Source organism: Lytechinus variegatus, chromosome 12, assembly GCF_018143015.1.
Source record: "Lytechinus variegatus isolate NC3 chromosome 12, Lvar_3.0, whole genome shotgun sequence".
Classification (NCBI taxonomy): Eukaryota; Metazoa; Echinodermata; class Echinoidea; order Temnopleuroida; family Toxopneustidae; genus Lytechinus; species Lytechinus variegatus.
Window position 1 is genome coordinate 5,869,358 of NC_054751.1, and position 18,862 is coordinate 5,888,219.

General features: G+C 34.4%; 1 protein-coding gene and 1 long non-coding RNA gene across 2 annotated transcripts; both read right to left on the minus strand.

The window, feature by feature from the left end:
- Positions 1-1,980: 1,980 nt before the first annotated feature.
- LOC121425275 (DNA polymerase nu-like) lies at positions 1,981-15,840 on the minus strand. Its single transcript, XM_041621300.1, has 16 exons — positions 15,835-15,840; positions 15,316-15,399; positions 14,319-14,414; positions 13,495-13,551; positions 12,690-12,743; positions 11,713-11,778; positions 10,909-10,975; positions 9,186-9,248; positions 8,403-8,517; positions 7,413-7,495; positions 6,408-6,479; positions 5,426-5,596; positions 4,514-4,592; positions 3,706-3,773; positions 3,142-3,203; positions 1,981-2,040 (listed from the first exon to the last, which is right to left on the minus strand). Exons 1-16 carry the CDS (start codon positions 15,838-15,840, stop codon positions 1,981-1,983), a joined length of 1,203 nt encoding a protein of 400 aa, XP_041477234.1.
- A 165-nt stretch (positions 15,841-16,005) lies between these two features.
- Positions 16,006-18,036, minus strand: LOC121424785. Its single transcript, XR_005971429.1, has 3 exons — positions 17,911-18,036; positions 16,745-16,859; positions 16,006-16,068 (listed from the first exon to the last, which is right to left on the minus strand). It is a non-coding gene; the product is annotated as an uncharacterized LOC121424785 (long non-coding RNA).
- Positions 18,037-18,862: the final 826 nt, after the last annotated feature.

Sequence of the window (18,862 nt, forward strand, 5' to 3'; positions counted from 1 at the left end):
TTCTCTTCTCCCTATGCAATCAAAAGGGTCACCTGAAGCTTGGTATAGTGGTGATAAAGAATGAAGATGATGAGATATTCCTCCAAAAGAAGTATATCTAGGAAACTTTCCCATGTGATAATGCTCTTTCTGTAGAGCATGTGAAAAAGATGTATGGGTCAGACTAGATCTAGGAAATCTTCTCTATCTTCTCCCTATGCAATCAAAAGGGTCACCTGAAGCTTGGTATAGTGGTGATAAAGAATGAAGATGATGATGAGATATTCCTCCGAAAGAAGTATATCTAGGAAACTTTCCCATGCGATAATACTCTTTTGTAAAGTGTGTCAAAAGATGTAAAGGGTAGACTAGAAGTAGGAACATCTTCTTTTACTTTTATGCAATGAAAATGGATCACCATCTGGAGATTATGGGCAGCATAGCAGTAATGGAGATGACGAGATAAAAGAAGCGTAAGTACCCAGGAGACGTCTCCATGCGATGCCTCCTCTGTAGAACATGAGGAGAGATGTATGTGGCAGACTAAATATTAGGACATCTAACTCCCTTGTCCAGATTCAATCAAACGGGACACCTGACCATGGATGGTACACAGCCGTAAGGAAGAATCAAGATATATATTCTCCAAAAAGAAGTATATCTGGAAAACTATCCCATGCCATAACTCTTTTACAGAACATGTGAATGATGTATGGGGAAGAATAAATTGCAGGCCAGGGTCATCTTCTGTTGTCCCTATGCAATGAAAATAAAACACCTGATGATTATGGGCTGTGAAGCAGTGATGAAGAATGAAGATAATTCCCCTAATACGAAGTATCTCTGGAAAAAAAATCTCCATATATGATGCCTCCTTTGTAGAACTATGGAGAGATGAATGAGGCAGTTATTCTCTTGTAGCCATACAATAAAAAAAGGTGACCTGAAGATTATGGAGGTATCAGAGAGATGAAGACAATAATCCCCAAAAAAGCAGCTCTGGAAGATTTCCCCATGTGATGCCTCCTTTGTAGAACAGCTAATTGTGATAAATAATGATAATGAAAATGCCAACTTAACCAGGGAAGCCACTTGAGCTGTACGTAAGCTGCTCTTTTAGCAGGCCCTGCATAACATTACACTTTTACATTCTAGATGCTGATGGCAGGGAATCAAATAGTTTTCTTTGACAGTTTGGTCAAACACAATCTATCAAATTTGTATTAACTCCAAACTGGGAGCAATAAAAGTTTAAAACTTACATGTCACAGTAAATTTTTCAATTTCCGTACATACATGTAACTCTTAAAATTACTGATTGAATGGACAATTCAAGGAATTATATCATATGGATTCAACGTCTTCCCAGGACGAAGAAATATTGGTGGCAGCTCCTGATGAAACTTAGCAAAGAAAGTATCCTTTTCAAGCCATATTCCTTCAAAATAAAAAAATATGTCAGCTATACCTATAACCTTATTCATGTCTTACTAGTTTGGGGTTACCCCCATGTACTTAGAAAGCTATTTGCAACCATTTTCCTTATATTAGCTGCATGTACATGTAGCTAAGAAACTAAGAGGGCTTGCGGTTCGCACTAGCTTAAGGTGACGCCAATGTCTTTCGAAGCTATGCCATAAGCAACAAATATTCTACATGGCTCTGAAAGTTAGAAGAGAATACCTTTCTTTGCTATTACATTTCTTTGAATTAACACCATACTTTCCCGTAGATACATGTACATTTAGGCTATGTTATACACAGCTTATAAGGATGTCTGGTAAATATAATCTCTGGGCAGTTCAAACTTGTATGCGGTAACTTCATGTCCGCCAAGCTAGGCTACGCTATGACAAAAGATATTCTATGCAGCTTTTGAAGAAAATTGGCAAGAAAACGTTTCCATAGGGCCGGTTCCTTTGAAAGAATCCTAATATGTTCTCAAACCTAAACAGCTTCTAAGGATACAGACAGCGCTACATGTACATGTAGATGTGCAGTTCACACTTGTTTGAGATGACCCCAAGTCTTTCCAATGCTTAGAGAAACTGGAAGAGGGACCTGTAGATACAGAGGAAACAAAGTAAATATTATATTTTCTTGCCATACATATTTTTCAAGTATTATTGAAAATACCATCTGTAAACTTTTAATTTTGGTGATATTTTGTCCAACAAATCTGTTTAACATTTTCACACAAGTGATAAATAGATGTTGCATATTCTTACTGCTTATAGTCGTATCCAATAAAAAAAAATCCCACATTTTCAATGATTCAAATTCGATCATATGACACATAAGAATGTTGTGACATGATACTAGCTAAAACATGACCCCACATGGAAGCATTTTTTTTTCCTTTTTAGTAGAGATAGAATGATTAAAAAACGATTAATGAAAATACTTGTAGCATCACTGCAGAGTTCAAGGGCTTAGGAGAAATAGGGAAATGTCACCAAAAAAATGGGTTTCCATTCATTAGTACCTTCAGCTGACAAATGAAGGTGCAACCACAGTGGAAAAATATTTCAAAAATTTCAAACAAAAGGTCATTGGATTAAAATTCACCGCTTTAGTTGCTAACTTAATATTAATTGTAATTCTTTTGCTCAGACATGAACTAGTGTGATAAGTGTACCATTATTTATCCTTCTGTAAGAAATATATAACACATGTACCTTAGATATTAGTCAACTTATGGGGAAGTGAAAAACTTCAATTTCCGTGGAGTGTTGCTTAATTACCACTCAATCTGTCAGAATTGTTTGATAATTGCAACACAGTCAATCCCTGTAAATCATATGTCCCATAGGTTATGTACTTCAACAAAGACAGGTAAGGGTAGTGCCGGGGGGGGGGGGGGCACTCAGTATATAATGCAAAGTGCATAGTGGGTATGTGCCGCGGAGGGGACCCCCATTTTTACACTCAAATTTCCGTTCCAATAAGGCATAGCATTTTTGTCTTATTGAGAAAAGAACAAAGAAAGCCGCTCCAAAGCATAGCATTTTCTTCTTATCGAGAATAAATAAGAAATTACATCCGCATATTTTTTGTTGCTCCGTTCCAGTCCCTTTGATCTGCAGGGGGTTGTGTTTCCATGTGTAAAGTGCTGACAGTGGGTGATTCTTCAAAAGTTCACTTTGAATAGTTAATCCTTACCTTCAACCTACACATGAAGTCTCCCAATGTTGGAGCAGCCTCCATGACACTCTTCAAAATGCCTAGGAAAGAAATCATTATAGTTCAAATCAATCTCATCGGCTGTGCGATACGGGATAATTTTTTATTAGACTTGCTGTTATTACTGAATGCAGAATATCCATGCTAAAATGGCTATCAGCCAATCAAATGCCACCATATTTGTAGTTTCCAAAGGCAATTGTAATTTTGTCATAATTAAGAAGTTTGGTAGAAATGTCAGATGAAAATATGTATTTTTTCATTTAAAAAATATCTCAGATAGAAGTAATATAATTGAATTCTTAGTTAATTTGATGATTGTTTCCTAATTCTCACTTCAATTTTTTTTTTTTACTTATCAGAGTTGTAGTGCACACCTAAAGCTGTTTTGACAATTAGACAAAGACTTTATACAACTATGGTACATTTGCCATAGAGGTAACTACCATGAAAGCCTGGATTAGTTGCTGAGCCCTGTTACTATGGCAGTTGGAGGAAAATAATGTCAAGTAAAATATCATATTTTCAAAATTGTATATGTACCTTTTACTTCATCAATATCTTCATCACGGACTTCAAACAGAAGCTCATCGTGGATCTGGACAAGTAATCTGATAATTGAAATATAAAACACAAAATACATACTGTATATAACATGCTTGCATGTGTAAATTTACATGGAGTACAGAGGAAATTCCCACTGATATCTCCCCCTCTATGAATACATAAAACCTTTGAGAAAATATAAAAGAATATATCTAAATGAATGAGGACACCGCGAATTAGTGTCAGTAAAATCCCAACTTGGGAACATGGAAGATACCATTCAAATTTATAATTGTTTGGATGCAGTATGTACACGAACCTGTTAAACTATGGGATGTTTTAGCTCTCAAGGCCTATGAAGGGCTCACAGGTGTTTTCTTGTCAATAAATAATATAATTAAGATTGGCTTGGCAATCAGACACTGGGGATATGAAGACTTCTAAACAAAAATTAATTTCAATCAATATTTTGTTTCTCATATGCAACTGACATGTAGGAAAGGGAGAGTTGGGCTACTTATTCATGTAATAGTCAGCCATAGGAATTTAGTAATAAGAAATTCAAATGCTATTTAATTGTAAATCAGGTGTACCTACTTAGATCAATCATAAGCTTTGTAATACAAGCTCATAGTTTAAGACTAATTATCAAGAGCTATCAATGGTTTATTGGAAATCTCCTGTAATCCAAGGAGACTATCTATTTTGTTGGAAGGGGTATCACGATGCAAAAACATGCATGTACTGACATCGTAGAAGGCAGAATAGATCATAAGCATTTGAAAACAACTTGTTTATCCTTTACCTTGCTCTAATACTGTTCCTTTCTGATAATACTTTCATGACGTTGATCATAGCAAGCTTACAGATGTCAGCAGCTGAGCCTGCAATAAAAAATATACAGAGAGATGACACGACTTCTTTGCACCCTTTTCTTACAAACATGGAGCATATTATGTTGACATACATGTACATGAGAGCAGTGCAGGATACAGGCAAGGAGATGTAGCAGCAGATATAAGGGGAAGCAAATCTAAGCTTGTATTTATTCAAAGCTTATGATTGATTTATTGAATGCATAAACCATTATGTGCTCTAAATTGGGAAAATCAATTGTAGGTCTTATAGTCCCCATCATTATCCAAGGGCCATCAAAAGCCATTTCTGTGGACCACGTGGATCTAGCCAAGGTGATATTTAATAGACTATCTGAAAAGATTGACTGATTGGAGACCAAGAGATTGTAAACATTTTTTCTTACTTTTAAGAAACAAACCAGGATCATCTTGGGTAGATATGAATATACAGTACACGCGCATGCATCGATCGGCTTTTCAGAAATTGCCTTTCAGTTCATTATGCATTTATCTTCGTCTTTAGGGTCGTCATTCTAGAAAGACACAACACAGATGCACATGTCAGGGTTTTGATGTACTCGGTATACGTTTATTAGTCTACCACTGTCTTTTCTGTCTGAGCTCAAATCAAAGGGCCGTAGCATAAATGTTTTGTGAAAAACGGGTGAAATATCAAAATGTAAAACTTTATTTGATACTTGATTTCGATGAAATTTTCAGTGTTATGATGATCGTCTGGTTTTCCTCTTCATTTTCAAATGAACTTTCTGCTGGGGTAGACTTCCCCTTTGACCATTAAAACGAATTGTGCAATCGATCACCAAGTTTTGTGTTATGGGTCCTGAGGATTCTGCACTAACCTTGTATCACAAAGTTGACGGCTTGCCTCTCTGCATGAGACCTTGCATGGAAGTTCAACGAGTTGATGTTAGAGATGAGTCGATGCCGGTGAAAGATGGTCCTCACGTGTCCATGTCTCTGGCACTCTGAGATGCAGCGTTGAGCGAAAGAATTCACTCCTTTGAATTTCCCTGTCCATTAAAGGTCGGTGCAGTAAAATTGATAAATACCTTCACATAACAACAATGATTTTAATACCTGTAAGGCATATTACCGCTGTTTCTAAGTGCACAATTTTCTGACTATGGCCAACTATTGGAAACTAAAAATAACAGTGCAATAGATGAATAACTAATTAAAACATAGTTTTATAAAATAATTTTAACATTCGAATTTCCCTGTCCATTAAAAGTTGGTGCAGCAAAGCTGTTAAACCTCTTTGCATTATAATAATTTTGATATTTGAAAGCTGCTTCTAAGCATACATAATTTATTACTATAAACGAGAAATAAGTGTAATAAAAAGATGATAGAATGTGCTAAAATTTTGCTTTATTAAATACTTAATCTTTATGATTAAGTAAATTTGGAGAATATCTAAAATGTTAAAACCCCTGTATTCGTCAATCTACCTAAGCATTGCTTTAATTTCATTTCTTTCTTTTAATTCATATTATATGTGAGTACACTGACAACATTCTTGAGAGAAAAAATTAAGTGAAATTTTGTTGGCAGTCAAACCCCAAATCAATATTTCAATATATCTTTGGAGGAAAATTAAGCGTACCAATGAAAACAGGTGCATATAGGATATTTTAGAAAAAAATTCTAAAGATAATTTAATCGCACCTTAAATAACATTCTTTGTCTTGCTTTTTTCGAAATTTTTCTAAAAAATTACAAAAAATATCAAGTCAAAGTATTAGAGACTAGGCATGACATCAAATATATGTAGAAATATATAATTAAAAAAATATGACTATAGACTGCAATTGTTCTTACCCAAGAAACTCTTGGTGAATGCTTTTGCATTTTCCTTTGTGTCATTAAGGGTTTCTGCCAAGCGTTCAGCCCCTGAATGAACAAAGTTATATCACAGTAAAAGGGCATTTAGTATATTTCCCAAAAGAGAAAAGAAGAAGAGGAATTATTGTTTGTCTTGTATGAAATTATTGTTTGTACTGAGTCGTTGATATTGTTGAAAATGTGGTATGTTTGATATGAATAAAACCTTGAACCTTGAATGTGACCAAAATGAATTTATACTGATATGCATGTACATGTACAATGTACACATCCTCCCATATACATGTACAGATCCACGCAAAGGGAGGGGCACAAGGCGGCATGATCCCCCTTATTTCATGGATCCTTTTCAGTACATTGAAACACAAAAAAATGAAAAGGAAATGCATGTAGCTACATGTACCTGTAAGTGGCGATTTCTGTTTTCTTGTCAAGTTATTGTCGTTGAAAAATGGCCCCCCCCCTATAGCTCCCCTTGAATGAAATCCTAGATCGACACCAGATCCTCCAGAATAATAACCTGTTACTGACCACACAGAAACGCTGTTAGCGCTATGTGCTATTACAGAGGCGCTGTTAAAACCAGTCATGTGGCAGCAATGCCTAATGTTAAATCAATGCATATTACTTTATATTTGAATAAATATTTTGACCTCACAATCCAAAAGATGTGACTGGGCTTACTGTCAGTGCTCTATAGGCTAACATTGTTTCTGTACGGCCGGCATTGATCTTTATATCACACTGAATGTACATAGATTCTATAGGCAAGGATCCAGCTGGATCAGACAATATATGAGTGGGAAGCAATTATTGTACATTCACAAAACTGGCCCTGAAACAGTATTGTGTAGGACTTCTGGATCTACCATTGATCTAGAAAGAGCTAATATACATCAAGTACACTGCGAAAACAAAACAATCTTTTGAATGATTTCTACCATCATATCAACTTCGTGATAGAAGGAATGCAATTCTTACCCACACCATATACAACAGAGTAGACAATGCGTTTGGTTCTTTCTCGGTCTGTAGTCTTCACATCATCTTGGCTCACTCCAAGCCTGGAAATGGCAACATAAACATGAAAATTGAGAACATGGGTTTTTCATGATTATGTATGCATTATGCTTTATGTATTACGTACTATGTATGCTTATGAATGTTATTTTGGGCCATCCAAACAAGCGTGATGAGCTTTCATTTGGTCCACCACTTTCATAAAACGTATTTGTTATTACTTTGTATACATGTATATTTAATTTTGTGGAAATAAATGAAATGAAAAAGGCAAATTGTGACTGGTAAAACAACATAATATGCCATCAAGTGATGATCTATTTAATAGATATAAATTCTTTACTTTATAAATTTGAGTAAATCTAAAAGCGTTCTGTGCAAGGAAAAGGGGAGCTTTACCAAATACTCAATTGATTGAATTGGATTGGATTTCATTCAAGTGTTTCAAGAAAAATAATCATCAATAATAATGATATTGGATAAGCAGACACTCACTGAACAACCTGGAAAGATGTTTAGTTATGTTATCTGGGGATGGGGAAGGGAGGGGTGTGACGCTCAACATTACATACTTATGTTCACAGCTAGGGGTTTTTGATGCAACATTAAAACATTGCTTCTTTTTTTATAAAGATGAACCTATTTTGTCAGGGATCAGCAGATGCGGGGGGGGGGGGGGGGGGGGGGGGTGGTGGGGGCGTCTTGGTCTAGACTAGTTGCTATGACACTATAATCTTTTAAACTGTAGGATAAGTGAGGTGAATGGGTACCGGTAGTAAGAAATTCCTTGAATGCTCAAGAGTAATCAATGAAGTCATGCTAAAGCTGGGGGTAATAATGACATTATCACGTTAAGCAGGGCAAGCTGGGAGAACAATTAAACACTGAAGTGACTACCCTTCGAAAAGTATGACGTTATTATTATTGATTAATGATAAAAGAGTCACAAACCATTCACAGGTTAGTTGAACAAAGATATCGGTACTGCCAGCATCATTGAAGACTTTCAAGAGAACGGGATCCTGTGAGAGGTGTGCTAAGATTCTCAGCTCGATTGACTGGAAATCTGGAACAGAGCAGAAAAAAATATATATATATTTTAGAGCATCAATCTGTCTTCACTGGAGAGGGTATTAAATGCATGCTTGCAGCGGCACTCGATTAGCAACTATTTACCGGCAATGTAACCTTTTTTTTTTGCTTTTGATCTTTTTTCGCAGAATGTTGACAGTGTGAATAGTTATTGAATGCATGCTTCAGTTTTAATTATTACCTGCAGTATTGGATCATTATAATTCGATGTAAAATATATTTTTGGTCATTTAAGCGGTGCTTTTTGGATGAATATATCACGGTTCGGGTACCCCCTCTTGGGAGCCTGAATACTTGAATGCACCCCAAAAGTGACCTTTTGCCCAAAATGATTGTCTAACTTCTCAATCATACTACAAATATAATGCATATTAAATTTTGAAAATCCCCCTCTGTAAGTAAGGGATAATTAAGGCACGTACATGCAAAATAAAACTGCATTTGAAATCCATGGACAAAATTAAAGAAACAGAGCAGTTACTAAATCCCCTTGGAATAGGATATTTTTTTAATGGAAACAATATTAAAATAATGAATTTATAATGCCGAAGCTGGTGGGTTGATCAATGATCTTTTTCTTCCATTCTAATTGGAAATCAAGGATATGATAATAATGAGAGACCATACTATGAAATACCTTACCAGCAGCAATGAATGACCAACCATCTTGTGGGTAGAATGGTTCTCTCATCCACAGGGTAGGGCCTGGAGAGGAAGAAGTTTCAATAAGTAAATAATTACCATTTTTTGTAACAGCATGTGTCACATTTATATGAAATTGTTTACATCCATTGGCCCGTATTCTGAAGTCAGGTTTAACTTAGACCATGGTCTAACTCTGTTCTAAAATTATGGGAAGCCAAAAGTGTCAAAATTTTTATTAAGTTGTATGTTTCTAATTTTTCACTGTGCTCTTTCCTGATTCATCGATGGTGAAGACAATCATCTATTTATACTTCCTTGACAATTATGAATGATTTGAGAGCCAAATGAGCTGATTATGATATATTTACTATTAGTGATTTATGTAGCAATTGGCTTTCCATACTAAAAACACAACTTTAAACTTGAGTTTAAGTTAAACCCGACTTCAGAATACGGGCCATTGTGATTATTCAGACACATGGGCCCGTATTCTCAAGTCAGGTTTAACTTAGACCACGGTCTAACTCTGTACTAAAATTATGGGAAAGCCAAGAAATCAAAAATTAAGTTTATATTTTATATTTCTTATGTGTAATATTTTTTTTCCCTTCTGCTTTCATAATGAAGAAATTACTTCAGTTATCATTCCTAGACAATTATGAACAATTTGCGTGTCATATGAGTATGTTTACTGTTAGGGATTTATGCTCCAATTGGCTCTCCATACTTAAACCACAACTCTAAACATGAGTTCAAGTTAAACCCGACTTCAGAAAACGGGCCATGATCATTATCAACAAAACTATTTTTCGAGAGAAATGCACCATTGGTGAAGAGCATGAGACAAGCTACCATTCAATAAGCATCATGGATGTAGTTAATATATTTTCAAATCAAAGAAATCAAAGGAAAGATAGCCAACTACATGACCAGAAAACTTTTTTTTGATCCACTGTAATCTCAAGGAGATTATTCATATTATATTCTACAAAAGAAAAGACGTAGAAAAAGAGAGTACATTTCTATCTAACAAATGACACCTATTAAAACAAATCATACTAATAAATTCAAGCAAAGTTAAGTTGTGCAAACTCTTCTAGGGCAGAGTTGCTGAGCATTTGGCTATTAAATGCAAACTTTAGTACTGATGCTTATAATAATAATACTTGGTTAATGAATGATGATCTAATAATAGTAGTGCAACACAAATTATCAATCATATTACAGAGTACTAGTATTATGTAAAAAGCTAAGTATGCTTGAATGCTGGGTGTACAATGCAACAAAGGGCACCAAACTGAAAGCTGTCATTCTTTGAAAGCATTCAAAACTTTTACCCGCTGAGGTCACTGCCATTGAAGAGTGGAGAGCATCTGTGAGAATCATCCCTAGAAAAGCCCCCTAAACGAGGATTCAAGGGCTGGCCGCAAGAACCTACTGAACACGGACACTCTACAAGATTTTGTGCAGATGTCCCCTATAAAAGTTGGACCATCACGACTGGGGGGTGGGGGGCTTTTTTCCCCCTCATTTCTAGCATTTTTATTTTTTATTTGCATTCAACGCCTACCCAAGAAAACACACCTTTTCCATGATTTTTCTTTCTTCTCCATAAGAAATCCACTGTCTAATCGCAGTGCTTGTGTTACGACAACTTCTATTACTGTTCCCAAGCTTTAATCAAATAACTTTGTAAATATTGATATTAAGCATCACTTACCATCTGCCACAGACCCACCTGTGCCTTTGTGTAATTTGAAAGGCTGCTTAGGAATGTTCTGAATATTCTGTAATACAGTAGTAAATTGATTGATGAATGGCACAGGGAGAACAAAGACAAAAAGGGTCAAGAGAAAACAATAGAGGAGTATTTTATCATTGTTTATATTGTATATTCACTTGGTTCTCACTCTGGACTATAGTCTGGCACCTTTGTTTTAAATTGCAAAGTCTATACAATTTCCTAACATTACATCTTTCAGAAGACTTGTGTATAGGCTGCAAGAGGTTGTGATATTGAAAGAAGTTCAATATGATTCTAAAACTGGGCACATTTATTCATATAGACTCACAGTTACAATTAATCATGCATTTTTTTCCTGTTACAGTGCCAAGATTTCCTTATGAATATACAGTTCTTGTCATTGATATTGCACATACACATGTAAATTCACTTGTTCAGATTGTCAAGAAAATTTGGTGTAATCTATGATGATTGAAAACAAATATAGCACTTTTTTCCTCTGTTGAATACGATATTGTGGTGGATGGAGATACTGTATAGCAGCTCCCCCAGTATGCTTGTGCCCAGATGTTCACCTGGCGAGTGCCATGCACCTCCATTTATCAACTAGCAATTTTTTTCATACTTTATAAAAAAAAATTGAAAATAAATGTTGTGTGCACTGTGAAGCCACTTTGGGCAGCTTATCTTTGTTAGATATCAAGTTATTATTTCAATTCCTTGTATGCTGCAGGCTCCTTACCCAAACCTCTGAATAAACTGCAGAAAAGATGAACTTACTGGGTTTGCTGACTGGAGTCGCCCTGAGGCAGCTGAAGTTTGCTCCCAACTGGTGTGGACATAGCCCTATACCCAACAAAGATTACAAGGGAATTTCAATCATATACATGCAGCCTCAACTATTACCTAGCAACTCTCTTAAAGGGGAAGTTCACCCTGAAGAAAACTTTGTTGTAAAAATAGCAGAAAAATATTTAAAAATATTGGTGAAGGTTTGAGGAAAATCCGTTAAAGAATATAAGAAAGTTATTAGAGTTCAAAGTTTTGGATTTGTGACGTCATAAACGAGCAGCTGCGCAATGTGTTATGTAATATAAAATGCATGAATTTCAAATTCTGTATGGTTCCTGATGACTTAATTTTGTTTTCTATTCATGATCGGGTGTGAAGTAATTTGTCTATTGATATACAAAAGGTACCGTGAAAACCATTTTCAATTTTCTGAGAAAATGACATTTCATTGATTTTTTACCATTCGCTATGTAGGAATGCTGCTCGCATATGACGTCACAAATCAAATAATTGAAATTCTAATTACTTTTTAATTATTTGATGAATTTTTCTCAAACCTTCGGCAATATTTTTTATTATTTTTTCTGCTATTTTTACAATAAACTTTTTGTCAGGGTGAACTTCCCCTTTAAGTTTATTGATGTCATTTTTTTATGTGTAAATCTAGTCTCTGTCCATTAGCTATTTATCTTTTGTTGATTAAAACACTCTGTATGTATGGGCATAGAAAATGGTAAAGGATTACTAATACTTGCTCTATAATTGTGCCTACTATATAATCATCAGCTTATACTGGATGGCTGAATGGGATACCAGAGATATTCAAAGATTTAGGACCAATAATCTGCACAAATTGAAGCCAGAGCACAATATTTTGCCCCAAGGACTGGAACAATTATTATTATGTAACCCCCCCTAACAAAAAATAGTTGTGTATTGGATACAATAAAGAAGTGTCTACTTACCCCAGACACACAATCAGAGAGTCCATCTATATAGGTTGATTTAAGTTTCACAAGCTAGATAGAAAATATTGAAAGCAAATATTTTGGTGAAAAGGGCTAAAGCAAGATGGCTGTACTCTCTTTGTAATTGTGTCATCAAGTATAGTTACACAATATAAAAGTAAAGTCAAGACTCTATTTAGTGTTTTCTTTTAAGTGCTGTTACTTTGGGAGCGCCTGGCAGTTGATTTGAGTTTCAAAAGCTAGATAGATGAGATTGAAAGGAAATAAATTGTTGAAAAAGGCTAACGCAAGATGGTTGTACTCTCTTTGTAATTGTGTCATCAAGTATAGTTACAAAATATAAAAGTAAAGTCAAGACTATATTTAGTGTTTTCTTTATAAAGTGCTGTTACTTTGGGAGCGCCTGGCAGTTGATTTGAGTTTCACAAGCTAGATAGATGAGACTGAAAGGAAATACATCGTTGAAAAAGGCTAAAGCAAGATGGTTGTACTCTCTTTGTAATTGTGTCAAAGTAAAGCCAAGATTATTTTTTTAAATTCAAAGTTTCTTTAGTCCTCTTTAGTGCTGTTACTTTGGGCGCAGCTGGCAGCTATTTTAGGGTAGTATTTCATAAAAGGACTTCATTATTTGATACATTCATGAGTGCAAGCTGGTATGTTTAATATATAAATGTATAGTCGTGTCAGTGCATGCATTTCTTATGTTAATTTGTTTTGTTAAAGCCACTGGAGGAAACACTGTAAGTACATATACTGTACATCACAGACTAATGCATTGAATTGAAGTGAATTGTATACTTACCTGCCGATGGTTCAGGACAAGCTCAGGCAAAGGATGCAGGCTCTTCAATTTGTGTAACTGTTGAAACATAATACCACTTTTCATTGGGTATTCATAACGATCACATGTAAAAATGATTTGATTATTTGCAATTATGGCATTAGAAAAAAACTTTACTAGTACTCAAATACTGCATGTTAAAACATATAAGTATGATTTAAACAATATAAATGATGGTATTTGTAATCATAGAACGACAAGGATTTTTTTTGGGGGGTAGGGGCTTGACTGTGTGCTTAGACTGAAAAGTACTATACAAACAAGACAAACTACAAATATTATCCTCAAAATTTTCAAGGTAAATTCATGCAACTGGTCAACATTTAAAACAGTTGAACAAAAATTAGATAGCTCAGCATTACACAAATATCTTTTTCTTCTAAGTTGTTTTAATTTCTATCCTTTTTTTTGTAGTTTACCCTCAAACAAAATGGTATTATTGTCACAGATAAACCATTGCTCATATGCAGTATAATTTTGTGACAATCAATGTTTCAATCAAGACCATCAACACCCATGTTTGTCAAAACATGGATCCTCGGAGGAGGGGGGGGGGGGGATAAAAAGAAGGGGCACATACCTGCCTCTCTCCTGATAAGTTTGGATCTGCTCCTGCGTATGATAGTAAAATCTGTCTCGTGGCCAACTTGGCCAATAATTTACAAAAAAAATGAAAAGGAGCATTTCTCTAAATAAGAAATGACAACTCTGCAAGCTTTTGCACAATTTGATAAAATGTCATATCTCAAGCAAATGCTTTTTTTTTTTGGGGGGGGGGTTATTACCACAGCTTCTGATGTTGACTTGAGATTCTGAACATTCGTTCTTTGGAGTTTTTGACCAGGGCATAGCTCATCAAGCTTCAGCTCATCAAACAGAACCTAAAAACAAGAGGAAAAAAGGGTTATTATTTTCATGATAACTCTTATTCAAACAAAAGTGAAATAACTTCTTACATACATGTATTTCATGCCTATTATCTAATTTCCAGTAGCTAGATTGCACCATTAAAGCAATTAGAATACAAATGTGCATACGATGCACACTGTACTGCAAAGAATAAAAAGCTGAAATGTATGAGGGTAGAGGCTCCTGTCTTTTCAATCTCTTTTTATTTGGCTCAATATGAAAAAAATATAAATGCATGCTTTACCCTATCTATTATTTGTGCTCCTGATGGGAACAGTAAGGACAATACACATTTGAAAAAAATATTAATCTAAACCTGAATCTATAGTGTATTAAGATTCTGATAAAATTACTCAAAATAAAGAGAGTCTTGAGATTCAGGCATCATTGAAATTGACTCAATGACTAAGTATGAACAGCTGACTAAGAAATTTTAATTTGAAATCAAATTTACAATTATTTTGACTTCCATCAGCTGTATGATAGATTAAAGCTCTCATTGTAGAGAGCCATTTGAACGTCAAGTTTTGTACTTTTCCGAAGATTTGATTAGAATAATATAATCACATCAAGTTATCAAAAAATATGGGGGGGGGGGTAACCAAAGTGAGGGTAATTAATCATGCACAAATGGTACAACATACCGGGGGTAACTAAAATGTAACTTATGAACAACTTTATTAAACATCCCCTAGCGTATTTAGTATGTACAATCAAAATGCAGGTTGTCTAAAATATATTTATTGAGACCATATAAAGGCTTTTTTTATCTGGTGTGACAGAAAGAATTGGAATACTCAGCCAAGAAAAGACAGGCTTTCCATTCACTTCAAAAAAAGGAAATACAAATATATAAAAAAAGAGAAGAATGACCTGTCTAAGCTGAATATAACTGGTGATCTGAAAAGGATGCCCCGCCTCTTTGTAGCATTGCCTTTCAACCGCTTTGATCTCGTCCTGAAAACAAACAAACAAATTATTTTCAACTATAAGAGTTACCTCGTCTTGCATTGATGTCTACAATCAAAAAGTTTGATTATGGCAACTTTCAATATAACTTGCCAACCCAATTTATGGAAAAAACTACAAAAGCATTTCATACAGGAATTGGAAAAACAGGAATTTTATTGATAGGAGAAAGAACCTGAAATTCTCACGGTTCAGATTCTTTGCTTCAAATTACAATTTTAATTACGTACATATTGTAGAGAGGCTAGAATAACAATGAAAATAATACATTTCAATATAAAGAGATCACTGATAAACAAATCAAATAAACATTTCCTGTTTTCTTTACCATCTTATTCTGTTTTGTGTATGAATGCTGAAAATATCATCAAAAATTGTGTTTTTTATTATTTAATTTATTCAGATTCCACATTAAAGAAATACGTCCATGTAAATACACAGATCTGCAAAGAAAATTAAACAAAGATATGTATACAGTACATTTCAATCATTTATACATGAAAATAATGCAATTTTTTTTACACTCTCTATATTTATTTGCTTTGAAAACTTTCTAAAAGTTGAAGTTACAATGTAAAAAGGGTGAGTTTACCATCAAGATGTTACTGTATGATAAGAGCTTCTTCTGGTCGACATGTATTCCCTGGACTTCCATACCTGACAATATGAAGATCCATTATATTTTGAAAAGTAGAACAAAAATCATGTTTTTCACTGTGAGGAAGATACAGTGGTTATCCTTACAAACCTACATCACATTAGATGTATATGTGTAACAATGATTTACAATTCTGAGACATTTATCTGCCTTATTTCTTCATATCATGATACTAACAATGACGATAATAGTAACCACATTTTTAATTGTACTTCCTCATTTAGTGCTAAAAAAGATTATTAAAGCACTCTACATTCCCAGAAATAAATCTCTGATGTCTTTGTTTTAATATCTGATTTTCATCTTTCTTTCAGAATTTGCAATCTATGCTTAATTTCTCATAATATTTGCAATGAAAACAAATTGTCTTTAAAATTAAGAAAACTTATTTAACATCAAATAATTGTCTTTAAAATGAAAAAAAAAAATACCTTGCAATTTATTTCAAGCATGGACCTTCAATTGTTTATGAGGTAGTGAACAGTATCTCTATGCTTTAAAAATCAATTATTTTAAATTTGAATGATTGCTAGGATATAGGTGCATATCTTTAATACTGTTGTGTGTACTGAAAAGAAAAAAAAATCAAGAGAATGTTCAGGGAGGGGCAAATCGAGCAAACAAAGAATGTGAGCAATAATTATTATCAAAGAGAACAATGAAAAGGAGAATTACCCGCGAGAATTGGTATGAGGGGCACTTCCAAGTTTATAAACAACTCCCATAAATTCTTCCTCTGGAGATCGTTTGTCAGATGTTCCATCACTGGTCCCAGTAATTTCAAATCCATCTGGATTGTGAAACAATATATAGCACATCTTTCCTGATTAGATTAATTCTGAGGAATTACTTCCTACCATGTACTCATCTTATGAAGAGTGGCAAAATGTAGATAAATGCCGAATGTCAAGATCCATTTCTCTGCCAGTGGTGGGAATTCTACCCCTGACCCTGTGGTTCATAAATAATACTCAGGGCATGTCCATTAAAGAGAAATGCCAGTATTTGCAGTAAACAGTGATTTCATAAGAAAGTCTGAAAAACCAGGCTTAATTGTCAGTATATCATCGAGGATCTAGATCTGGTACAGATACATTAACTGAACTTTGTGAAATCTTGAAATCTATGCTGAAAAATGTTCACACCGAAGATCCCCAACACAGATTAGCGCACATGGGACAATGTATAATTATTGCTTCCCGAATCCTGTGCTTATTTGCTGATTTCTCAGCAATTACATAATTTCTTCCAGAATCCGTTGGCACATGCGTTTTATTTATACAAACAGACACTTTGGTGGTCTTTTCATTGGATTCTGTATGAACTCATTTTGATATCGTTACCAAAACTAGCATTTACCTTTAAATTTATATTTTTCTGAGGTTAATGAACATCCCAATGAAAGAACAATTTTCTCTTTCCCCCCCCCAAAAAAAAAAAAAAAATCTTGTTTCTCCTGCCAATTGAATCACAAGCTGATATAGCTGCAGGGTTCCAAGCTTTTCAAGAAAATATAATTTCCTGATTTTTCCCAGATAAAGTTTACAAATTCCCTGATGATTATTTAAACCCACCCCATTTTCACATGTTTTCTAAGTTGTTGCAGTGAATTACATGTATTTTCGGTATAAAAGAATCATGCGAAAACTAATTAGCTACACTAAAACAACACCATAGCCAGTCATTCAATGGATGTTTTTTATATGCAACAAAATACAACAGAGTCTGACTGACATACTGTGCTTTCGACTTTTGGGCCTGATTAAAATTTCCTGATTTTGGGTCATTATTCAGGTTTGACTTTTATAGAGTTGACACTGGAAGAAATTCATACTGCTCACCAAATGATTATTTGAAGATAGATGGAACTTTCCAGCCACAAAGGTTTTCAATATTTCAGAGAATGTGACTGGAGGATTGTCCGGGTCAAGAAGCCAGCAAGCAATCTTTGGGTCCATTATCATCCACTTGTTGCATCCTAGATTATACACAGGAGGTAAATAGGAACATGAACATTATGATCACGCTATTAATACTTGATCTATCAATTGTAAAATTTGAACAGAATATTTGCAATTGATCACAAATATTTTCTTGCAACACCACCTGAGTAATATTCTTCACAATTCACAATTGAATCTTTACCAACACTTAAAAGACCTGTACTACAGGACATGTAGGTGTCAATTTTGGCATAAAAAGCGTATAACTCCATAAAGTGGTCATAAAGAAATATAACAATTTAACAATTGGTAAATAAATATTTCAAATTGTTAGAAAACATGCCAATCAAAACTATATGAAATAAAGATGCTATGTAAGCTAGCCCAATAAAAATGAGTACGATAAGCGTACTGAATTACATAAAATCTCAAATCTTGTTTTTACTCTCTCCATATCATACATGCATTTATGTGATAGTCACACACAAGAACAGTGACTCTAAACCAATTAAATCATTGGAAATAATGTGACAATTTTGAAAGTCCTATCATACCTAACTGGGGATCCAGTCTGTAGTTTATGATGATGGCATGCATCAGTTCCTGGGCATCAAAGCAAATTTTCCTAGACTTTGATTGGAGTATATCATACAGAACTTTCCTACAACACAACAAATAAACAGAACATTTGTTTTTTCATCTTTTTTAAAAACAATAAATCAAATATACTGTGGGGGACTATATAGTCTGAATTTGTTATTGACTGCAACATTTATATTGTAAATAATGAGCGATGCTAAATTAAAACTAATTAACCTTAAACCAATTATAATGATAATAACAATAACAA